The following is a 20292-nucleotide window of genomic DNA, read 5'->3' as shown; positions in this document are numbered from 1 at the left end:
CACAGAGGAGACTATCGCGTTCACTCTTGAACCGATGGGAGAGCTTCCAAAACTTCAGCCGACAGGAAACGATACGACACTGGATGTACCAACATTTGATGTCCCGGAGGAGCCACAAGAACCGACGGTGGAGACGTTGGAAGTAGAGCACGAGTTAACCGATAAGGAGCGACAACAGCTGGTCCAAGTAATCAAGGATTTCGAGTTTACGAGCAGCAACAATCTAGGACGGACGCATCTGATCGAACACGAGATCGTACTCAAAGAAGGAGCGAAGCCGAAAAACCAAGTAATGTACCGGTCAGCACCGGCCATACAAAAGGAAATCGATGCGGAAATTCAGCGGTTCAAGGACATGGACGTCATAGAGGAGTGCTACAGCGAGTGGACGAATCCCTTAGTACCAGTCCGAAAATCCAACGGCAAAATCAGGGTTTGCCTGGACTCGCGTAGACTGAATAGCATGACGGTGAAGGATAGCTACCCGATACGGAATATGGTGGAGATTTTTCAACGGTTGGAGAACGCGAAGTACTTCTCCATCATCGATTTGAAGGACGCGTACTTCCAAATCCCGCTTAAGGAGGAAAGCAGGAATTACACGGCCTTCCGGACGACTAAGGGGTTGTTTAGGTTCAAGGTTCTACCTTTTGGAGTGACCAATGCGCCCTTCACGATGTGCAGGTTGATGGACAAGGTTATCGGGTTCGACCTGATGCCGTCGGTGTTCGTCTACCTCGATGACATCGTGATAGCGTCCAGAACCCTGAAGGAGCATATGCGTCTGCTCAAAATCGTGGCCGACAGGTTGAGAAAGGCGAACCTGACTATCTCCCTCGAAAAGTCACGGTTTTGCAGGAAGCAGGTGAAGTACCTTGGCTATCTACTAACCGATCGAGGCGTCGCAATCGATGCTTCCAGAATTTCTCCCATCTTAGACTACGCCCGGCCAAAAACCGTGAAGGACGTTCGTAGATTGCTTGGATTAGCAGGCTTCTACCAACGTTTTATACAGAACTACAGCCGAATAACGTCACCAATAACCGATCTGCTGAAGAAGGCCAGGAAGAAGTTTGAGTGGACGGAAACTGCCGAAGAAGCGTTTATGGAGTTAAAGTCCGTGCTAACGTCGGCTCCAATCTTAGCGAATCCGGATTTTGCAAAACCGTTTTCGATTGAGAGCGACGCGTCGGATACAGCGGTTGGTGCAGCTTTAATCCAGGAGCAGGACGGAGAAAACAGAGTAGTGGCCTATTTCAGCAAAAAGCTCAGTAGAACTCAAAGAGCTTACTCGAGCGTAGAGAAGGAGTGCCTGGGGGTTCTGTTGGCCATCGAGAACTTCCGCCACTACGTCGAGGGCTCACGGTTCAAAGTTGTCACGGACGCACGGAGCCTTTTGTGGCTGTTCACCATCGGAGTTGAATCCGGCAACTCGAAACTCCTCCGATGGGCACTAAAAATACAGTCGTACGATATTCAGCTCGAATATAGGAAAGGTGCGAGCAACATTACGGCAGACTGTCTTTCCCGCTCTGTGAATGTCATCGATTTGTCATCGGAAGATGAAGAATACGAAGAATTAGCTGAGAGCATACAGGCCAACCCCGAGAAGCATGCTGACTATCGTGTTGCAGATGGACAAATCTTCAAATACATGAGGAGCACGAATAGAGCCGAGGATGAGCGATTCCGATGGAAACTCCTGCCGCAGAAAGCCGAACGAACTGGAATCGTCAAACAGGAGCACGATGTAGCACATTTTGGGTTTGAAAAGACGCTACAGGGTCTGAAACGTCGATTCTACTGGCCCAAAATGGCCAAAGAGGTCAGGAAGTTCTGTCAGGAGTGTGTCAAGTGTCAGACATCCAAAGCAGGAAACATTAACGTCACGCCGCCCATGGGCAGTCAAAAGGAGTTCGTTGAGCACCCCTGGCAGTTCGTAACGCTGGATTACGTCGGTCCTCTGCCTGCGTCAGGGAAAGGGAGACATACTTGCCTACTCGTGGCCACCGATATTTTTAGCAAGTTCGTGTTGATCCAACCATTTCGTGAAGCGAAAGCTAGTTCACTGATCGAGTTTGTCCGAAACATGATCTTCTTACTCTTTGGAGTTCCAGAAGTGATTCTAACGGACAATGGAACACAGTTCACTTCAAAAGCCTTCCGTGAACTCCTGGCTGAGTATGGTGTCAACCACTGGCTCACGCCTTCGTACCATCCGCAAGTGAACAACACGGAGAGGGTGAACCGGGTAGTCACGACAGCGATACGAGCCACGATTAAACAGCACAAGGACTGGGCGGAGAACCTGCAGACGATTGCCTGTGCGATCCGGAATGCTGTGCATGAATCGACTAAGTACACTCCATATTTTGTTGTGTTCGGCCGTGAGATGGTTTCGGACGGGAAAGAGTACCAGCGATTACGACAGGGTTCTTCGGAAAGTATGCCAAGTAGCGAAATCCAAGAGAGACGGAAAAAGTTGTACACGGAGATCAAGCAGCATCTCGCAAAAGCATACGAGCGTCACAAGCGAACGTACAATCTACGGTCAAACGCAGAATGTCCTACCTACGTCACTGGAGAAACTGTGCTGAAGCGAACCTTCGAACAGTCGAGCAAGGCCAAAAACTTCTGCGCGAAACTAGCTCCGAAGTACGAACTCGCCGTAGTCAGGAAAATACTAGGAAAACACTGCTACGAGCTTGAGGACCTTCAGGGGAAACGTCTTGGCGTCTTTTACGGGTGTCATCTGAAGAAGATGCACCCACCGACATAGAATAACAAATTTTCTTCAAGCTATGAACCTCTTCGGAGTGACCAAATCGATCAAAACATGCCCAAGGGTTCATAAATCACCAGTCACTAAGGTGACCGACAATTTTTTCAAGCTATGTATCGTGAGAGACCAACTTCAGAAAAAACCTTCGGGGAAAAGTCAAGTTGAATCAATCCACGTGAAAGTGACTTCAGAACACCACAGGTTGTTGAAGAGCGTCCCTGGGCGATGATTTCTCACCGAAGTAGTAAGGATCATCAAGCATAGAAGGAGCTGGGTGATGACCTGACCAATAGTAAGTGGAAACACGAAGACTACAGGGAGCCTAAGTGATGACTTCCAATCCTCGGTACTCAGTACTGAGTTAGTACTGGTCCTTACGAAGCCTAGGAAGGAGCCCATGTGAGACCTCTGGCCTCAATTGACCATTAGGTGACTCTTGTTCATCCATCACAGTGATTGATCGCCAGCTATGACGTCATCTCACTTGGAAAATTGATGGACTGTTAGATAGACGAGCTATGTGAACTTCCCCAAGAAGCAACTAAGGCATTTCCATGAAAATCTCCACGAAAACACCTTCAAGGGCAAAGAAATCCACATAGAAAGGGAGTTGAGACTACGAAACGTAATCCTCCCATGTAAATACTGTAAATTTTGTAAATATTAGTGATTAGTACGCGCCTAACGCCCTACGGTAATTCTATTTTTAGTACCTTAAGATTAGGATTAATTAGTAGGAAAATCACTTACAGTTCTTATTAGAGTTGCCTGTTTGTTTTCGTTCTTCGATACCAATCCTTAGTCCTAGTTGCATTGCGTTTTCGAGTCCATTTCCATCAAATTGTAGCCTTTTGGTAGAGTATAGTCGTCATTTCCATTAGCCTGTAGTTTCGTACTTCTTTCGCATTCTATATCGTATGTAGTACTCGTCGTCCTTAGTTGTTGCATTCCTAGTCCAGATCGCCTTTATCGTCATTCGTGTTGATGCATCTTCGATGTTGCAATCAGCCCTAAAAGTACACAAAATTGAAATTCGTTATTGATTCCTATTAGATTTCATTGTCCTTCTTTACCAGCTGCCGTTCGTCGGAATGGTACGCCTCCACCACTATAAATAGCATTTAATCCATCGTTGTGTTGTTGTTGTCCAAGCTCTTCTTTACATTTGTCATCCGCCAATCGTCATTTAAAATAGCAGTCCAGTCCAACTTTTTTTTATATTCATCGTCCCTTCCTTGTGCAATTCGAAGCAGTTTTAGTAGCCAACTGTTGTCTATCGCTAGAACCAGTTCCAATAAGATTTTTGCCAGCCGTCCATAGCCTTGTTGATGCCTGTGTGCCGACCTGAAAATATAAAATAAACCCTCCCACAATCCCCGAAAACAGCTCAATTAGTTTAAACAACAACCGATACAGTTAATAAAACCACTTTCCGCAAATTTTTCTCCGCTTTTTAAACATTTTCTTCGCTAAATCAGTAGATTTCTGCAGCAGCTCCGTTTTCATCCAACTTGCACTTTTTTTTCACACTTTGTTTTGGTTCGTTTGACGTTCATGTTCAGTTTTGTTCCGTTACGTTGGCAGCGCAGTGAGTGCGTGAGTTCTAAGGGAGTGAGTGACGACTCGTTCCCGGAGTGCCCGATCGAGGGGTGATTCATTGTTTGTGGTATTGTACAGCTCGTAAATATTTCGAAAGAAATGTTTATGATGCGGCTTTTAAAATTTATGTTGTTTGTGTGTTGTGAAACGTTTTCGGACTTATGCCTGGAGTGTTTTCGCGGCACACGGTTTAAAGTGGAGAGCGGCTGTGATCATATGTTTCGGGTAGAATATCTGGAGGGATCGCAGCCGGGATTCACTAGTACGGGTTATGTTTATTGTGGAAAGTGGACGGGGTCAGGTGTTCGGAACATGTTCTGGAGTAGACCGACGTTCGCGATCCACAGGTTTTGTGATGGATGAGGAGATTTACGGGCACTGTCTTAGTGTTCGGCCCATGATGGCTGGAGTAGAAGACAGGGGTCCTAGTTTATGTTACTTCTCTGGAGTTAAGGCCTACTCCAGATGCAAGTACTTTTACTGTTTCGTTTTTTTTAATGTTTGCTTGTGTGCGTAGCCTGCCAACAATGTTTCGTGATTTTTTTTGTATTCAATAGCCCAACCATTTCTTCGCAATAGTTTATAATCAGCTGGAAAATTTCTCAATATTTGACCCTACGAAAATTTGATTGAAATCTTCTCAATTTCAATCAAATTTTCGTACCTTTAGTAGAGGATGATGTAGCATGGTCGCTTTTGTGTAAATATTATTTTAAGAGTTATTCAATAAATTATATAGAATGTATATAAAATGTACATAAATTGTATATTAAATTAAATATTTTTCATGTTCTTCAATGTTAATTTATTATCCGTGTTAATTTATTTTTCAATTCAATTCATTGTTTTCATTGTCAAATGTACTATATTCCAAAGTTCACTATAAATGTTTGCGATATTCAATGTCACCATTCGGAATGACATGCACCGTTAAACCCGCATACAACTTGCATGCAAGTCGCCTTCACAAGTTCAATACATACAAATAATATCCCTGCGGCTCTATCCACTACACCACGAAACCCGAACAATCTCGAGGTTCAATGTTCAAGCCCGAACTCTCTCGATAAAAATGGATCGGGTATTTAAAAATAGATGGAGCGATACAGATCATTCAGATGGGTATGAAAGTGAAAGAGATAGCAATTTATTCGGTTCTCATTCGTGGTTGATGAGAATTGTCGTTTGAAAAGATCGTAAAATTACTTCGGTAATTTTACGTATTTCCGGCCACGAAGTCTTGGGATCCGACCTTATCTGAGGACCTACAGAACTTCTACTCGTCGATTTTGACCTGGACCGTGGAAGAGGCGAGAGTGCGTGTTCTAAGTTTAGTGTCGCGGTGTGTTTAATTTGTTAGCCAGTTCAATAACCTAAGCCAAAAGGTTACGTGCGGTCAAGTAGATTGTGTGTGCGTGTTAGTGAATAGAAAAAGCCGTTCGACGGCTTTTTATTCAGGATTTGATCCACGGCCGAAAGCTCGGCACACCGCACCTTTTTCGCCAAACGCGCTCTCGACCCCACGTCGCAGCGTCAAAAGTCCCGGTTTGAGGGGAAAGCCGGAAGGGAACAACCGTTCCGACAGAGCGGCCGAAACCACGTTTTTTCCTTCGGCGTTTATGTGGTAGTCACCATACCGACCAAGCCACCGACGACCCCCCATCGTCAGCCCCGCCATCGACGAACTTTTTCGGTGATCGGAACATCACCCACCGGAGGCGGCCGAGATCCCACGTTTTTCCACGTCGGCCATGTGGTAGTCACCTTACCGACGAAGCCATCGACGACCCCCATCGTCATCGACGTCTAGAAGCAACTGCGCCGGTGATCCGGTCCGTTTAGCGACCGGCAGCGACAAAGGCGCATTTTCCAGACCGCCGCGCGTCGCACGCATTTGGTGCCATCGTCGCAATACCACCAGCGAGGATGCGCTAAGAATAGCATTCTGCTTTGCCAAGCCGTCCGTCGACCGCCACGCCGTCGCTTCTTCTTTGCCGGCGGCATTCATCAGCAGCTGAAAGGTACCGTGAGTAGACAAAGCCAATCAAATTAACCATGCGCATGCGTTAGAAAACTCCACACACTAACCGAGCTCGGAGAAGATTCTTGTTCGATAAATGTCGACAGAACTAAATTAGATTAGCAACAAATTAAAACCGCACACACGTAGGGAAAGCTAGGAAGGAAGAAACAATAAGTAGCATGGAAAGGAACATGCGTTAATAAACCTAGGTTATCAAATTGAATAAATGTTTCGTTGAGTTTATTGTTACCTACAAATGCTGTTTTGTAAAATGTTAGTGCTTTCCCAGATGTAACAGTTTTTTTGGTCTTCGAGATTTCTCACGTTCGCGTCGTTCTACCTGTTTTTAAGTTATTTTTGTACGCCCGGGTAGACTGCCTGGGAAATCAGTCTCTCCACTCACGTGTCCGAAGCTAACAGGGAAATTTGAATTGGTGAGTTCTTCCAGTGATGATACTCGTGAGTGGTGTCTTTGTGAGTTGGTAGAACGACGGTTAGCATCAACCATAGTTTGAGAATCGCTTAAGGCGACCTCTATAAGTGAGATATCTCGATTAGCCGTACTTTTGAGTTTTCTGTATCGTTCCTAAATCGCTATTTGGTCTCTTATAAAACAAACCCGCCCTGAGGTTGGGTTTCTTGCCGGGCAAACATAACTCGACAGACGGTCCTCTTCGGAGGTGGCGCTTAAGCCGTCTGTTTTTGGAGCCAGAGAACGAAGCAGAAGACGGGAAAACTCTTAGCCGCAATTTGCGTGCTACAAACTTCTGGATGAACTCCCGGAGGGAACTCCTGGAGGGATCTCCTGGAGGAACTTCCGGAGAGAACTCTTGGAGGAACTCCCGGAGGGAACTTCCGGAGGGAAATCCTGAAGGAACTCCTGGAGGAACTTCCGGAGGGAACTCCTGGAAGAACTCCCGGAGGGAACTCCTGATGGAATTCCCGGAGGGACCTCCTGGTGGAATTCCCGGAGGGAACTCCTGGTGGAATTACCGGAGGGAACTCCTGGTGGAATTCCCGGAGGGAACTCCCGGAAGGAACTCCTGGTGGAACTCCCGGAGGGAACTCCTGGTGGAACTCCCGGAGGGAACTCCTGGTGGGATTCCCGGAGGGAACTCCTGGTGGAATTCACGGAGGGATTTCCTGGTGGAACTCCCGGAGCGAATTCCAGGAGAGCACTCCTGTAGTAACTCCAGGAGGGAACTCCTGTAGGAACTCCCGGAGGGACCTCCTGTAGGAACTCCCGGAGGGACCTCCTGTAGGAACTTACGGAGAGAACTCTCAGAGAAACTCCCGGAGGGCACTTTCCGAAGGCAACTCCTGGGGAAACTTCCGGAGGAACTCCTGGTGCAGCTCCCGGAGGGAACTCTTAGAGTAACATCCGGAGGGAACTCCTGGAGAAACTCCTGGCGGAACTCCCGGAAGGAACCACTGGAAGAACTCCCGCAGAGAAATCCTGGTGGAACTACCGGAGGGAACTTCCGGAGCGAGCTCCTGAAAGAACTACTAGAGGGAACTTCTGGAAGATCTCCCGGAGGAAATTCCTGGAAGTACTTCTGGAGGGAACTCCTGGAGGAACTCTCGGAGGGCACTCCTTGAGAAACTTCCGGAGAGAGCTCCTGGAAGTATCCCTGGAAGAATTTGCAGCGGGAACTCCAGGAATCCTTGAAGATAATGGAATGGATCTGAATTCCACTATCTTCAAGCAACTCCTGGAGGAATCCTTAGAGAGAAGTCATGGAAGAATCCCTGGATGGCACTAATGAAGAAATACCAACAAGGAAAGCAACCCCTGAAGGAATTCCCAGCAGGAACCGGAAATCTCAAGGAGGAACTCCTGGAAAGATCCTAAGAGGATACATTAGAACTTAAAAAAATCTTTAGGAATCTTCAGGTGGAACTCCTGGAAAATCCGTAGAGAAAACACTACAGAACTCCTGAAAGCAATGATGCAAATTATCACCTCACTAGTGCTCATCACAGCTCATCAACTGTATATTATTCGCGTGCGATTGAACTGTGCACTGATCAGCGATGACCAGCAGCAAAGAGGTGGCAAAACGAACATGATGTAAATCACAAACGATTTTGCACACATCTGACTGCGCCGCCACACGTTCGCCCGAACAGCCGAACCATACCGAATAGGTTGGTTTGCGAAGCTACGGCACGAACGCTCGACACGCACACAGAAGCAACATTCGCGTGTACCGATACCATACTAATAAAGCTTCCAGCCAACGATGCTTCGCGATAAGCTGTCGAAAAGCATCGAAAGCGATGAAAAGAGATGCTTGGCTAGAACGCAACGGCTCAACGGCGAAAAGGAAGAGTCAACTATGCTGATTAGTGTTGAGTCCGTTCGTGTGCTACTCGTATGGGAGGTTGATTGAATAAAGCGAGGATGGGTGAAAACGTATTCGTTGTCGAAAGCAAATCGCATCATTTCGCGAATATTTTCATCAAATAGCAAGCTTGCCTGAAAGGATCCCCAGAGGGAACTCCTGGAGGAATTCGCTACGGTAACTGCTTAAAAAATCCCCAGCGATATTTCCTCCAGTAATCCCTAGCGGGAACTCCTGAAGAAATCTCCAGCGCGAACTCCTGGAGGAATCCCCAGAGGTAATAGTTTCATAATCCGGTTCACATAATTTCTCCCGTATTTAACAGCTTCTTGAGGGATTCATATGATCTGCCCAAATCACTGAATTTCCGCTGCAGTGGATTCATAAATCGTATGATATTTCTTGCCAGAGTTTTACTGAGAATCTCTGAACTCATTTGAACTTTTCACATCCACTAGAATTTCACGGCATTATTTGCTTTCAAGTTAAATGTTTCACAAAATCCTCAAAGCGGTTCCATAGCCAAAGTGGTAGGTTCGTGAAATCAGCACATCCTTTCCAGTATTCCCACAATCACAATCGAATGCTTTCAAAATTCCGGCAGCTGATCTTTGATTCTTCAATCCCCATCACGGGTAGAACGGGAACATTTACAATATTCCGACAGGAACTCTGGTAAAACTTCCAACAGATGTTGCCGCTTTCAAAACTTGATCATTTATTATTGTTTACATTCGGAATTGACCCAAACACATTTAGAACAACCGGTGCACGCGCGCGCATTTTGTTCTATTTTATTTGGTCTATTTAATTTGGACCGTTCCAAATTTGGTATAAATTTGGACCAAAAAATGGACCACCAGTGAAGTTGCCCTTAGGGCAACTTCACTGGTGGTCCATTTTTTGTTCCAAATTTATACCGAATTTGGAACGGTCCAAATATATTAGACCAATTGAAAATGGACCAAAATGCTTGCTCGCGCAGCGGTGTTCTAAATCTGCTTGGTGTATTTTACTTGTAAACAATAACAAACAAAGAGAGCACTGAAAATCGTGAAAAACAGAATCGCGATGTAGACATTTTTTTTATAAAACTGAAACATTTTATAATAATTTAAGTTTTCCGGAGGAAAAGGCCGCCGTTGAAAAAATTCCGGTTATTAAAAATGTCGTCAGCCACGGTTCCGTAGCTTGACGATACCATCCATACCTTTCGTCATCGAGGAGGAGCTTAATTTCAACGGAGCACTGACACTACTGAAACGATTAGGACATCCACACGGCCACACCGTAAGTAGCTTTCCGCGGAGCCACCCTGGTCACATGCCTTTTGGAATCTGTTCAACGATTATTTCATCAATTGTTTCCTATATAGATGAACTTTTGGCAGTCGACCGACTTCTGGCCTACCTGGTGAACATTCTGAGCGGACGTCTTCTAAACGGGATTGCGCTGGTGGAACTGTAAACGATTACGGCCAGGCTCGCGGCCAGGTGCATTAGGTGTTTGAATTGAAGAACGGCGATGCCGGGTACGAATCGAAGGACAACCCACACAAGGCGTACATTTTCTTCCGAGCTGGTAGTTCGCCGGTACTGGTAGTATATTCCCTTGTATGGGGACTGTTCCTGGTGGTGACACCGACAATGTTCCAGTTCAATTTGACCATGGATGCCTGCTGGCCATCATTGCCTACGGAACTAATCCGGATGTTCAACAGGACTAATGTGTTACCGATGTATGTAAACTGGTCAGGTCCGAAAATGGTGGTCATTCCTGAATTAATCAATGGATAGCACCAGCCAGTACGGGTAAAAGCAGGTAGTTCGAGGGATGTCGGGATAGTTACGGAATAAATCTGTTTTTAGCAAGAATGTTGGTAATAAATGAAAATGCCGTGAAAATCCCCTGAATTCGAGGGAATACTTTGAAAACACTGTTATTTTATAGTAAAGTCGCTTCGATTCTAAATTTGCTTCAGGAGCTCCTTCAGGGAATACTTCTAGGAATTCCTCCGGGAATTCCTCCAGGAAATCCTTCGGGGATTCCTCCAGGAATTCCTTCGGGGATTGCTCCAGGAATTCCTTCGAGGATTCCTCCAGGAATTCCTTCGGGAATTCCTCCAGGAAATCCTTCGGGGATTCCTCCAGGAAATCCTTCGAGGATTCCTCCAGGAAATTCTTCGGGGATTCCTCCAGGAATTCCTTCGGGGATTCCTCAAGGAATTCTTCCGGGGATTCCTCAAGGAATTCCTTTGGGGATTCCTCAAGGAATTCCTTTGGGGATTCCTCCAGGAATTCCTTCGGGGATTCCTCCAGGAATTCCTTCGGGGATTCCTCCAGGAATTCCTTCGGGGATTCCTCCAGGAATTCCTTCGGGGATTCCTCCAGGAATTCCTTCAGGGATTCCTCCAGGAATTCCATCGGGGATTGCTCCAGGAAATCCTTCGGGGATTCCTCCAGAAAATCCTTCGGGGATTCCTCCAGGAAATCCTTCGGGGATTCCTCCAGGAAATCCTTCGGGGATTCCTCCAGGAAATCCTTCGGGGATTCCTCCAGGAAATCCTTCGGGGATTCCTCCAGGAAATCCTTCGGGGATTCCTCCAGGAAATCCTTCGGGGATTCCTCCAGGAGATCCTTCGGGGATTCCTCTAGGAAATCCTTCGGGGATTCCTCCAGGAAATCCTTCGGGGATTCCTCCAGGAATTCCTTCGGGGATTCCTCCAGGAAATCCTTCGGGGATTCCTCCAGGAATTCCTTCGGGGATTCCTCCAGGAATTCCTTCGGGGATTCCTCCAGGAATTCCTTCGGGGATTCCTCCAGGAATTCCTTCGGGGATTCCTCCAGGAATACCTTCGGGGATTCCTCCAGGAATACCTTCGGGGATTTCTCCAGGAATTCCTTCGGGGATTCCTCCAGGAATTCCTTCGGGGATTCCTCCAGGAATTCCTTCGGGGATTCCTCCAGGAATTCCTTCGGGGATTCCTCCAGGAATTCCTTCGGGGTCCTGGTCGATATTACCTAGAATCGATCGCTTTTGTTGTTACGCCCGAAGAAATTTTGTATCGAAATTAGTGGAATGCAATAGATTTTGAACCTAATCCACTGCAATAAATTGATTTTGAAGCTTTCTTAACTAAAAGTAACTAATTGAAGTTTATCTGACATTGGACAATGGAGGAGGAAGGAAATTTTCTCTTGACGTTGCCTACGATGAGTGGTAAAAAAACAATGAGTAAAACGCAATGTAAATCAGATTTCGATTGAAATCTATATTCTAGCTCTTATCTATGAACAACAACTCTTTACAGTTTATCTAGTATCGTACAGCAAAGGAGGGAGTTGCCCCTGCCATTGTCCATAATGCGCGTTGAAAAAAAAAAAGCTACAGTACCGATGGGGAAGCGCAGGCAGCATATTATGTTCCCAACAAGCCCGTGCACAACGGATGGGTTTTGGGGGGTTAAACTCCTCCCATTGCCGATACTCTATACACAAGGCCTCCTTCACCCTTTACTAAAATTGGGTAAAACCCCTCCCTTGTCGCCTTTTCTGTGCACGGGCCTGGTTCCCAATATCACCTTTTGCTGAATCTACCTGCTGTGACCTATGCCGGTTAATAGATTAGAGACCATTCGCTACCATTTTTATCACTGAAGCTTTACCAGCTGCATATCATCCAAATCTGGGTCCTTTGGAGAAAATATATCCTGAATAGACATTGAAGCCATATTATCGCCACTTATTGCAGTCAGTCAGCGACTTTATTAAATTTTACGATGAAAAACGCACGATTTGATCTTGGGCGTAAGAACCATCCGTGCGCAACAAGAGCAATAAGTGCGCGGCGGATTTCCACTCAGACATTTTGATGGGCGCCGAAGCACGACGTAATGACGAAGGCTTTTCAATAACGGTGTAAGTAGTTAGGGGCGACTTTAATCAAAAGTGGGAGTAAAAGTTTTGTGTAAATTTGATATATATGAATGGCGAGATGCTGTTCTCGACTGTTTATTCAACAGTGTTAACAATTTTGTACATTTTTGTGCTTTTTTTCAAAGGCGCAAGATCATTGGCGGAACAACCAAATGAAGTGATCAAAATCAGATGTGGAAATCCGCCTTTATTTAAATTATTGTTTTCCAGAAGTGGAAACTCATTTTTGAGCTAACGTCAGGAAAAATCATATGTTTATGAGTTGTTTCATCAAATTATGCTGAAAAGTGATTTGTTTACATTTTGGCTCTTCCGCCCTTTTCAAATGTTGGTCTAGATTTGATCCAAGAATCCCCAGCGGAAACTCCTTTCCCACTTCTGGAGGAATTCCCAGCGCGAACCGTCGAAAAATCCTCTTCGGGAACTCCCGGAGGAATATCCGGCGGAAACTTTTCGAAGACTGGTTAATCTGGAACTTCTGAAGGAATTTCATTCGAATTCATGGAAAAATCACACAAATAATTGCCGGAAAAACCTTTTTCGCAGGATTCCTAGGAAATTAGAGGACATCTAAAAGAAAATTCTTAAACAATTGCTACCTGAAGACATTCTTCATGGATCTGCTGGAGTAATGTCAGTCGAAATCATCAGCTATGCATCGTGATTCTGGCACAATTCCGCTCAATCCGGCGGGGTACATCCAGAAGTTCTGCAGCATCCGGATGAGCTTCAGAACTGTGTTTTCGAAGACGGCAAACATGTTACTCTCCAGTTGGCTTGGTTCCGGAAGTTGCTTGCGTACTTCATGGCTTTCCTAGATTGCAGCTCAAAATTTATCATGGAAGTCCTCAAAATTGCGGATTATCTAGACTCTGATCATCTACGACTTCTTCCTGCTACAAATTTTGATCCGGAACTACTCGCTCCTGATGGGTTCGGCGGCGTACTTCCAGAAATCCTATGGTATCTCCTCCGCAGGCGCTCCAGGATTTCAGTTTTCGATGGAAACATCGTATTTCTGGAAAGTCTATGCTGCTACCGCTGCTACGAACGGGCCTTTTCATTTGACGTCTTAAATCAGCTGATTTTTCGGGCGTTTGACAGTTCTTCTATGAAGATGACACTTTCTTGTTAGCATCTGTTGTTCAAGCTTTGTAAACAAATGCATGCACGGAACTGTCACATGAAAAGGCCTACTGGCGACAAACTTGTGACAAACATGCTGAACTGAACTGTCAAAATGGATTTGGAACAGGCAAAAACTTGGTCCAAATCGAGACAATTGAAACAAAATTTATGGCAGTTCCAAAAAAATAGATCAGGAAACTGGTATAAAAAATTTTTGAAACAAAATTTAGAACACCGGTGCACGCGGAAATTTTCAGTTTGGTCCAAATATTTGGAACAAAACAAGGATTTGGACCACCAGTGAAGTTGCCCTTAATATAGAAGTAAAACGTGGTATATACATATTATGTTTCCAGTTCAAAACCGAATTAGCGACATTTTTTCTTTGACTTCCGCTGCTTTTGCCTTGCGTTAAACACAATGTCGGAAGTATGGCGCTGTATAGAGCACCAGGTGTACAATACAGCGCCCCACTTCCGACATAGTGTTTAACGTATGGCAAAAGCAGCGGAAGTAAAAAAAAATGTCGCTAATTCGGTTTTGAACTGGAAACATAATACATACTCACAGATTTCAAAAGAATTTGACAGAATTGAACTGTCTCTTACAAACGCCGCCGCCATGATGAACAAATATATCAACTCTTTGTGGCTGAGTAGACAGCAGCAAGAGGGTTCAAGTAATGACATGTATGCTTGGTTGAGGCATTGGATGGTTGATATCCAATGACGTTGATTCAAACGAAAAATATGCCTGGTGCAAACATCAAATCATTGTGAAGCAACCATTTGAAGCTGTTGTACCAAGAATATCTATGAAGCTTGATAGAACTATGGAAAAAGTTATATCAACCAGACAACATTTCTGTCCGTGAATGACAACTAAAAGGTAACCAAAACATCAATTTTTCAATGATTTTTAAAAAATGTAAAAAAGTTTTAAAATACACCAAAAACCATTTTGAGATATATAAAACAGTCCTTAATATCAGCCAAAAATATTAAAAAATTGATTTCCCACGAAACAAAAATTACAAAAATGCTCAAACTACCGTCTACCCCCGTTGGTTTGACCTCATCTAATCTGAACACTTTTTAATTTGACCCCCTCTAATCTGCACATCGTTCAAACTAAAAATGGTTAAAAAGTCATTCTGCTCATGGAACGGGGTGAAACGGAACGCAGAATCAAAACAAAACAGCAAAAACGGTTACCATCAGTGTTTTTTTCGATCTCCACAGGGTTACTAGAAGTTCAAATTAAAAAAACGAACCCCGTTGGTTTGCATGAGGTGTCGTTCAAACCAACAGGGGTAGACGGTACATAGGTCTTAGCCGAGTCGAAAGTCACCAGCAAAGAAAAAAAAAAAGTGTTCAGATTAGATGAGGTCAAACCAACGGGGGTAGACGGTATGATTAAAAAAAGTCGCGAATTGCAAGGCGCATTGGGTCTAATCGCGGCTCATGCTTGTGCGACGTCTGATTTGGTGGCAAGGCGACAATATACCGCATTTAGTTCACCACTGCACTGAACGAAACCCCCCGCCCAAGATCGACTGAGAGGCGATACGATCACGCCCCTTAACGAAATTCGGTCGGAAACCGTATGGTCCACCGACCGAATGATGTCATCTTAAAACCGGATGACAGCGATATGAAAATAGAATGTCGACCATATGGTCGAGCAACTTTGTTTTTTAGCGATTGATAACAATATCACCGCTATCTTTTTCAAAAATATATGTGCTTAGTGGCCAGGGCCAGGGTACCCTGGCGGGCACCCTTTTCAAAAAATATGACATGTCCAGGATAGGACATGCGAATCAAAGTCGTCAATGTCCCGGGTGTCACGATCAAGGAACTTGTTACGCTATCGATGAATAAACACCGACGAACCGACGTGACAGCTAGAACAAAGAAATTCAAATTTGTTGTCCCCGACGCCATGATGAAAAATAGCCGAACACTACCGCCTCCTCTATAACGGTTCGCGTTGTTTTGATAGCTTGACTCCAAACCCCCGTGTATTCATATAGGAAAAGGTTCGCGCCTGAGCTGATTTGACAGAAGCGTTCGCTCGCTTTGCTGGTCGACCGTTAAATTTAGGGGGGACACTTTTGAAACACCACTGTCACGTCGGTTCGTCGGTGGAATAAATTCGGTGCATCTGTGTGGCCTTCGCTCTGCAACTAATATTCATTCTCATAGCGTGCGTCGACTCATACGCGAATAAGATGATCGTCATCCGATTTTTGGGATGATTGCCGTATGACTGATTCGTCATTCGAAAACACGATTTTGGTACTTTGGACTGGATGGTCGGACAAATCAGTCGATTTCGGGATGGGGTTTTCGTTCAGTGTGGACTGCGAACTGCGACTTCTATAGTGCGAAAACGTGAATAAAAGTGCGCGATTGGGGGTGATTCAAATATGACGTCCATCATTTTTCGGGAATTTTAGACCCCCCCTCCCCCCTCTGTCACGCTTTTTCGTATACCTTATACATGGAGTGTCACACTTTCTCAGACCCCCCCTCCCCCCTAAACTATGGACGTCATTTTTGAATGACCCCTTGCATCAAATCAGGTTGATGTCTTCGGCGCACTAATTCTTCAATCTATGGTGAACAAGTGCTCTGAAGACACCGAGTTGATTTGATGCAATCGCGCACTTTTATTAGCGTTTTCGCACTCGTGAAAACTACACTGAACGAAAACATCATCCTTAGAACGAATGAAACATCATTTCCACTCATCTGAAATTCCGTCTTCCCAATTTCAAATGATTGGTGTGTCGTATGACAAATCATCGCATGATCAGATGATTGCCAGTTGAAAACGGTAAGACAACCAAAACGTTCATTGTACACCCCATCATGTAGAAATAGGATAGAAAAAAAGTCGAACGAGCATCATCCGAAGACTAGATTACATTTACGATGCGCGCACCCCACAACGCATGTCATCCGTTTTTCGTCTGCAGTTCAAACTGCATGCCGTCGGATGCTTCATTCGTCTCTCAGCTTGGGTTTTGGAGAAATTTTTCGATACGACTGATATGATATTTGTTAACATGAATTTAACTTGTATGGATTTAACGTGTAATAAATACTGGCAGCACTTGCGTTACTGACTCCAATCAGGAATCACATCATGGTGTCAGAAGTGAAAACTTTTATCGCTATTTTTGCGTAAGAAAGCCGCGAAAAGTAGTGAAACGAGGTGTATAACGCGTAGAAGTGATAATCGCAACAGAAGGCGTCGAGGAAAGTGCTGATTTCGTGAATTAAGAAAGCATTCGTGAGCGAAAAAGTTTGGCGTCAGTTTCGGCGTAATTGACGGCGCGAACGGAGTGAGAAAATCGCAAGAAGAAGATAAGTGCAGCAACGAAGCAGGGCACGGCCCGTATCGCAAAGGAACAGTGAAAAGACAAACGTCAACATGAGTGTTATTGGTGTGCATCCACCGCAGTTTCTGAACCTGTCAAGTGAAAATCTCGCAGAGGCTTTTCGCGATTTCCGACAGTCATGGGACATTTTTGTGGTAGCTTCCGAGATCGAAGCAAAGCCGGATAACATTAAGGTTGCGCTGCTGAAGAATTTCTTGGGGTTGGATGCCGTCAAGGTGTTGGACACGCTGCTCCCAGTGGCGGATCAAGTGAATCCCGGAGTGATCCTAAACGCGTTGGGGGGATACTGTTTGCCCCAGACTAACGAGACATACGAACGTTTTGTCTTCAATACGGCTGTGCAACGGGAAAGCGAAGAAGTTATCGAGTTCGTCAGTCGGCTGAGAAAGTTGTCTGTGTCGTGCAATTTTGGAAATCTTAAGGACTCCATGATTCGTGACCGCATAGTGGTCGGAATCAGGTCTGACGATACGCGGAAAGCATTGCTGAAAACAGTGAACCTAACATTGGCTGGTGCGATTGATATTTGTCGGGCACAGAAGCTAGTTGACGATCGTCTGACGGCGATGAAAGTGAAGCAAGAGCCACGCGAACCGGAAGGGGAACCGGAAACTATCGCGAAGTGCAAAGTGGAAAAATCGAAGTACAGAGAGCGAGTGAAGTGCAAATATTGCGGGCGCGATGACTATAAGATTGGTAACCGTGAAGAGTGCCCAGCAAATGGAGTCACGTGTCGCAGCTGTGGGAAGCAAAATCATTATGCGAGGGTTTGCCGCATGAAGCCAGAGAAGAAAGAAGAATCAAGATCTGAAGAATCACGCAATCCGAAGAAAAGGCACACGAAGAAAGTAGACAACATCGAAGAAAGTGATAGTGATTCGTCCGACTATGTGGCCAATGTGGAAGAGGTCAATGTTGTAGATAAGAAAATCACTACCGAGATCAGTTTTTCAGTGGGAAAGAGCGATGAGGCAAAGAAGATTCGGTGTCAAGTCGATACTGGCGCGTCATGCAATGTAATCACATTGCATGCACTGAAGTACATTACCGGTGGTCAAACGGAGCTTGAACCTAGTGATACGAAGTTGAAGGGATTTGGTGGTCAAATGGTTCCGGCGGTCGGTAAATCCGTACTGCGGCACCGTGGGGAATCGAAGCGGTTCAGAGTGGCTTTCCAAGTAGTTGACTTGCCTCCGAAAATCTTGCCCATGCCTCTTCTTGGCTACAAAACATGCATTGCGCTGGGAATCGTGAGCATAAAGAGTGTGAAAATGTGCGATGAAGAAGCGAAGCGGGAAAGTGTGATAAATGAAGAAGCAGACGAAGTCGTGGAGCGGTTCAGTGATGTGATTGTGGGGGACGGAAAACTGAAAGGAAAAGTAAACATTGAACTGAATGACGAGCTACCGAGAGTACAAGAGCCGAGAAGAGTACCGGTGCAGGTAAGAGGAAAGTTGATCAGTGAACTGGAGAATCTTGAGAAAAGAGGACTGATTGAAAAAGTGAATGAACCTACAGAGTGGACGAGTAATATCGTCATAGTGATGCGGAAGGACAAAATTCGAATTTGCCTGGATCCTACGGATTTGAATCGTGCCATCAGGCGTCCGAGGTATCAGATGGCAACCTTGGAGGAGATACTTCCAGATCTGAAGGATGCCAAGGTGTTTTCGACACTAGACGTCCGAAACGGATTTTGGCACGTAGAGTTGACCGACAGTAGCAGCAGATTGACAGCTTTCTGGACACCCGAGGGTAGGTACGTCTGGAAGAGGCTGCCCTTCGGTCTGTCATGTGCGCCAGAAATTTTTCAGCTCAAATTGCAAGAAGCACTACATGGGCTGGAGGGTGCTCGTTGATGATATCCTCTGTGTTGGGCGAGGAAAAACACAGCAGGAAGCCACGGAGGATCATAACAAAAATCTAGCCGCCCTGTTGCAACGTTGTCAAGAGAAGGGAATAAAGCTGAACCGGAACAAGATGAAGCTGAATCAGACGGAGGTGCGGTTTTTTGGACATATATTGTCAAAAGAAGGCCTGAAACCGGATCCTCTGAAAACATCGGCAATACAAGAGATGCCTGAGCCGAAGAACGTGGCCGAGCTACATCGGTTCCGAGGGGCGATTCACTCATGTATTTTCCATGCAGCCCTGTGTATTGAAAATCAAATTGGAGTATTTTTGGTGTAATAACGTGTATTTTTTGCATTAGTGTATTATTTTGCACTTTTGTGAATAAATTATAATTGATATGTATTGATGCAATTATTGTGCATTTTGCGAATAAACGTGTATTTTTAATCGATTTTTCACACTCTGCATTTAGCACTTGTAAGCTTGTAAACAAACCGAAAACAATATTCATATTTATTCAAGATCTCGATTGCTGCCTTCCGTACTTTTTCTGGTATTCGATGAACTTCCCACAGAAGTTCTTCCTTGGATTCCTCATGGATGGCCGCAGTATTTAATCCGGGACGTCGGATTGGCCGACCGGATCTAGGAGTACCCGACGTTGCATGACCTGATTCGCTTGAAAGATGGCTGATATCGAGAACGGCAACTCCTCCAATGTGAGAGGAGGCAGCCCATCGAAGTTTCGTCTTTCTGTGGTGCGGTAGTTCCGAGAGTCTGGACATGGGCCGGAACTGTCTTCGTAAATGGGACTTTCGACGGTGCGAGGACATCTGATGGATTTGAACGAATATCTTTTCCCCGGGGCATTTGAAAATCTTCGAACCAAAGGCTGTTTTCCAACGTACGAAGGAACATTGCCTAATGGGCATCAACGGGACAGCTCGGCGCTCCACGGATGGCGACTTCATTCCAAGTGTTGGCGATAATACGCCAGCGCGCCTCTATGATATTGCTGTCTTTAGGCGCCGATGTAGTATACCCCTCGTCTATAGGTACAGCGAAAGCGGAATGATTCGGAGTGACGGATCCAACTCTGTCACAACGGTGAGTCTGTATCGTTCACGTAGGGACAATAGATAGGAAGATAAACAGATCGAAGAAGTGCAGATCATGTTATTTACAGCGTGCAAATACTTGAAATTAATAGTTAAATT

At 45.3% G+C, this 20292-nt stretch overlaps 1 protein-coding gene and 1 long non-coding RNA gene across 2 annotated transcripts; both read left to right on the top strand.

The window, feature by feature from the left end:
* The first annotated feature begins 9629 nt into the window (after positions 1–9629).
* On the top strand, positions 9630–10623 carry LOC134284538 (uncharacterized). The gene is made up of 2 exons (XR_009995829.1): positions 9630–10039; positions 10125–10623. It is a non-coding gene; the product is annotated as an uncharacterized LOC134284538 (long non-coding RNA).
* A 6630-nt stretch (positions 10624–17253) lies between these two features.
* Positions 17254–19355, top strand: LOC134284539 (uncharacterized protein K02A2.6-like; the record flags this gene model as incomplete). Its single annotated transcript, XM_062843517.1, has 2 exons — positions 17254–18980; positions 19036–19355. Coding segments are annotated over exons 1-2 (2047 nt in total), but the record flags the coding sequence as incomplete, so codon positions are not given.
* Between the last annotated feature and the right edge of the window lie 937 nt (positions 19356–20292).

The sequence above is a fragment of the Aedes albopictus genome, unplaced genomic scaffold (assembly GCF_035046485.1).
Source record: "Aedes albopictus strain Foshan unplaced genomic scaffold, AalbF5 HiC_scaffold_282, whole genome shotgun sequence".
In the NCBI taxonomy this organism is placed as follows: Eukaryota; Metazoa; Arthropoda; class Insecta; order Diptera; family Culicidae; genus Aedes; species Aedes albopictus.
This window is presented reverse-complemented; position numbering and strand designations above follow the sequence as displayed.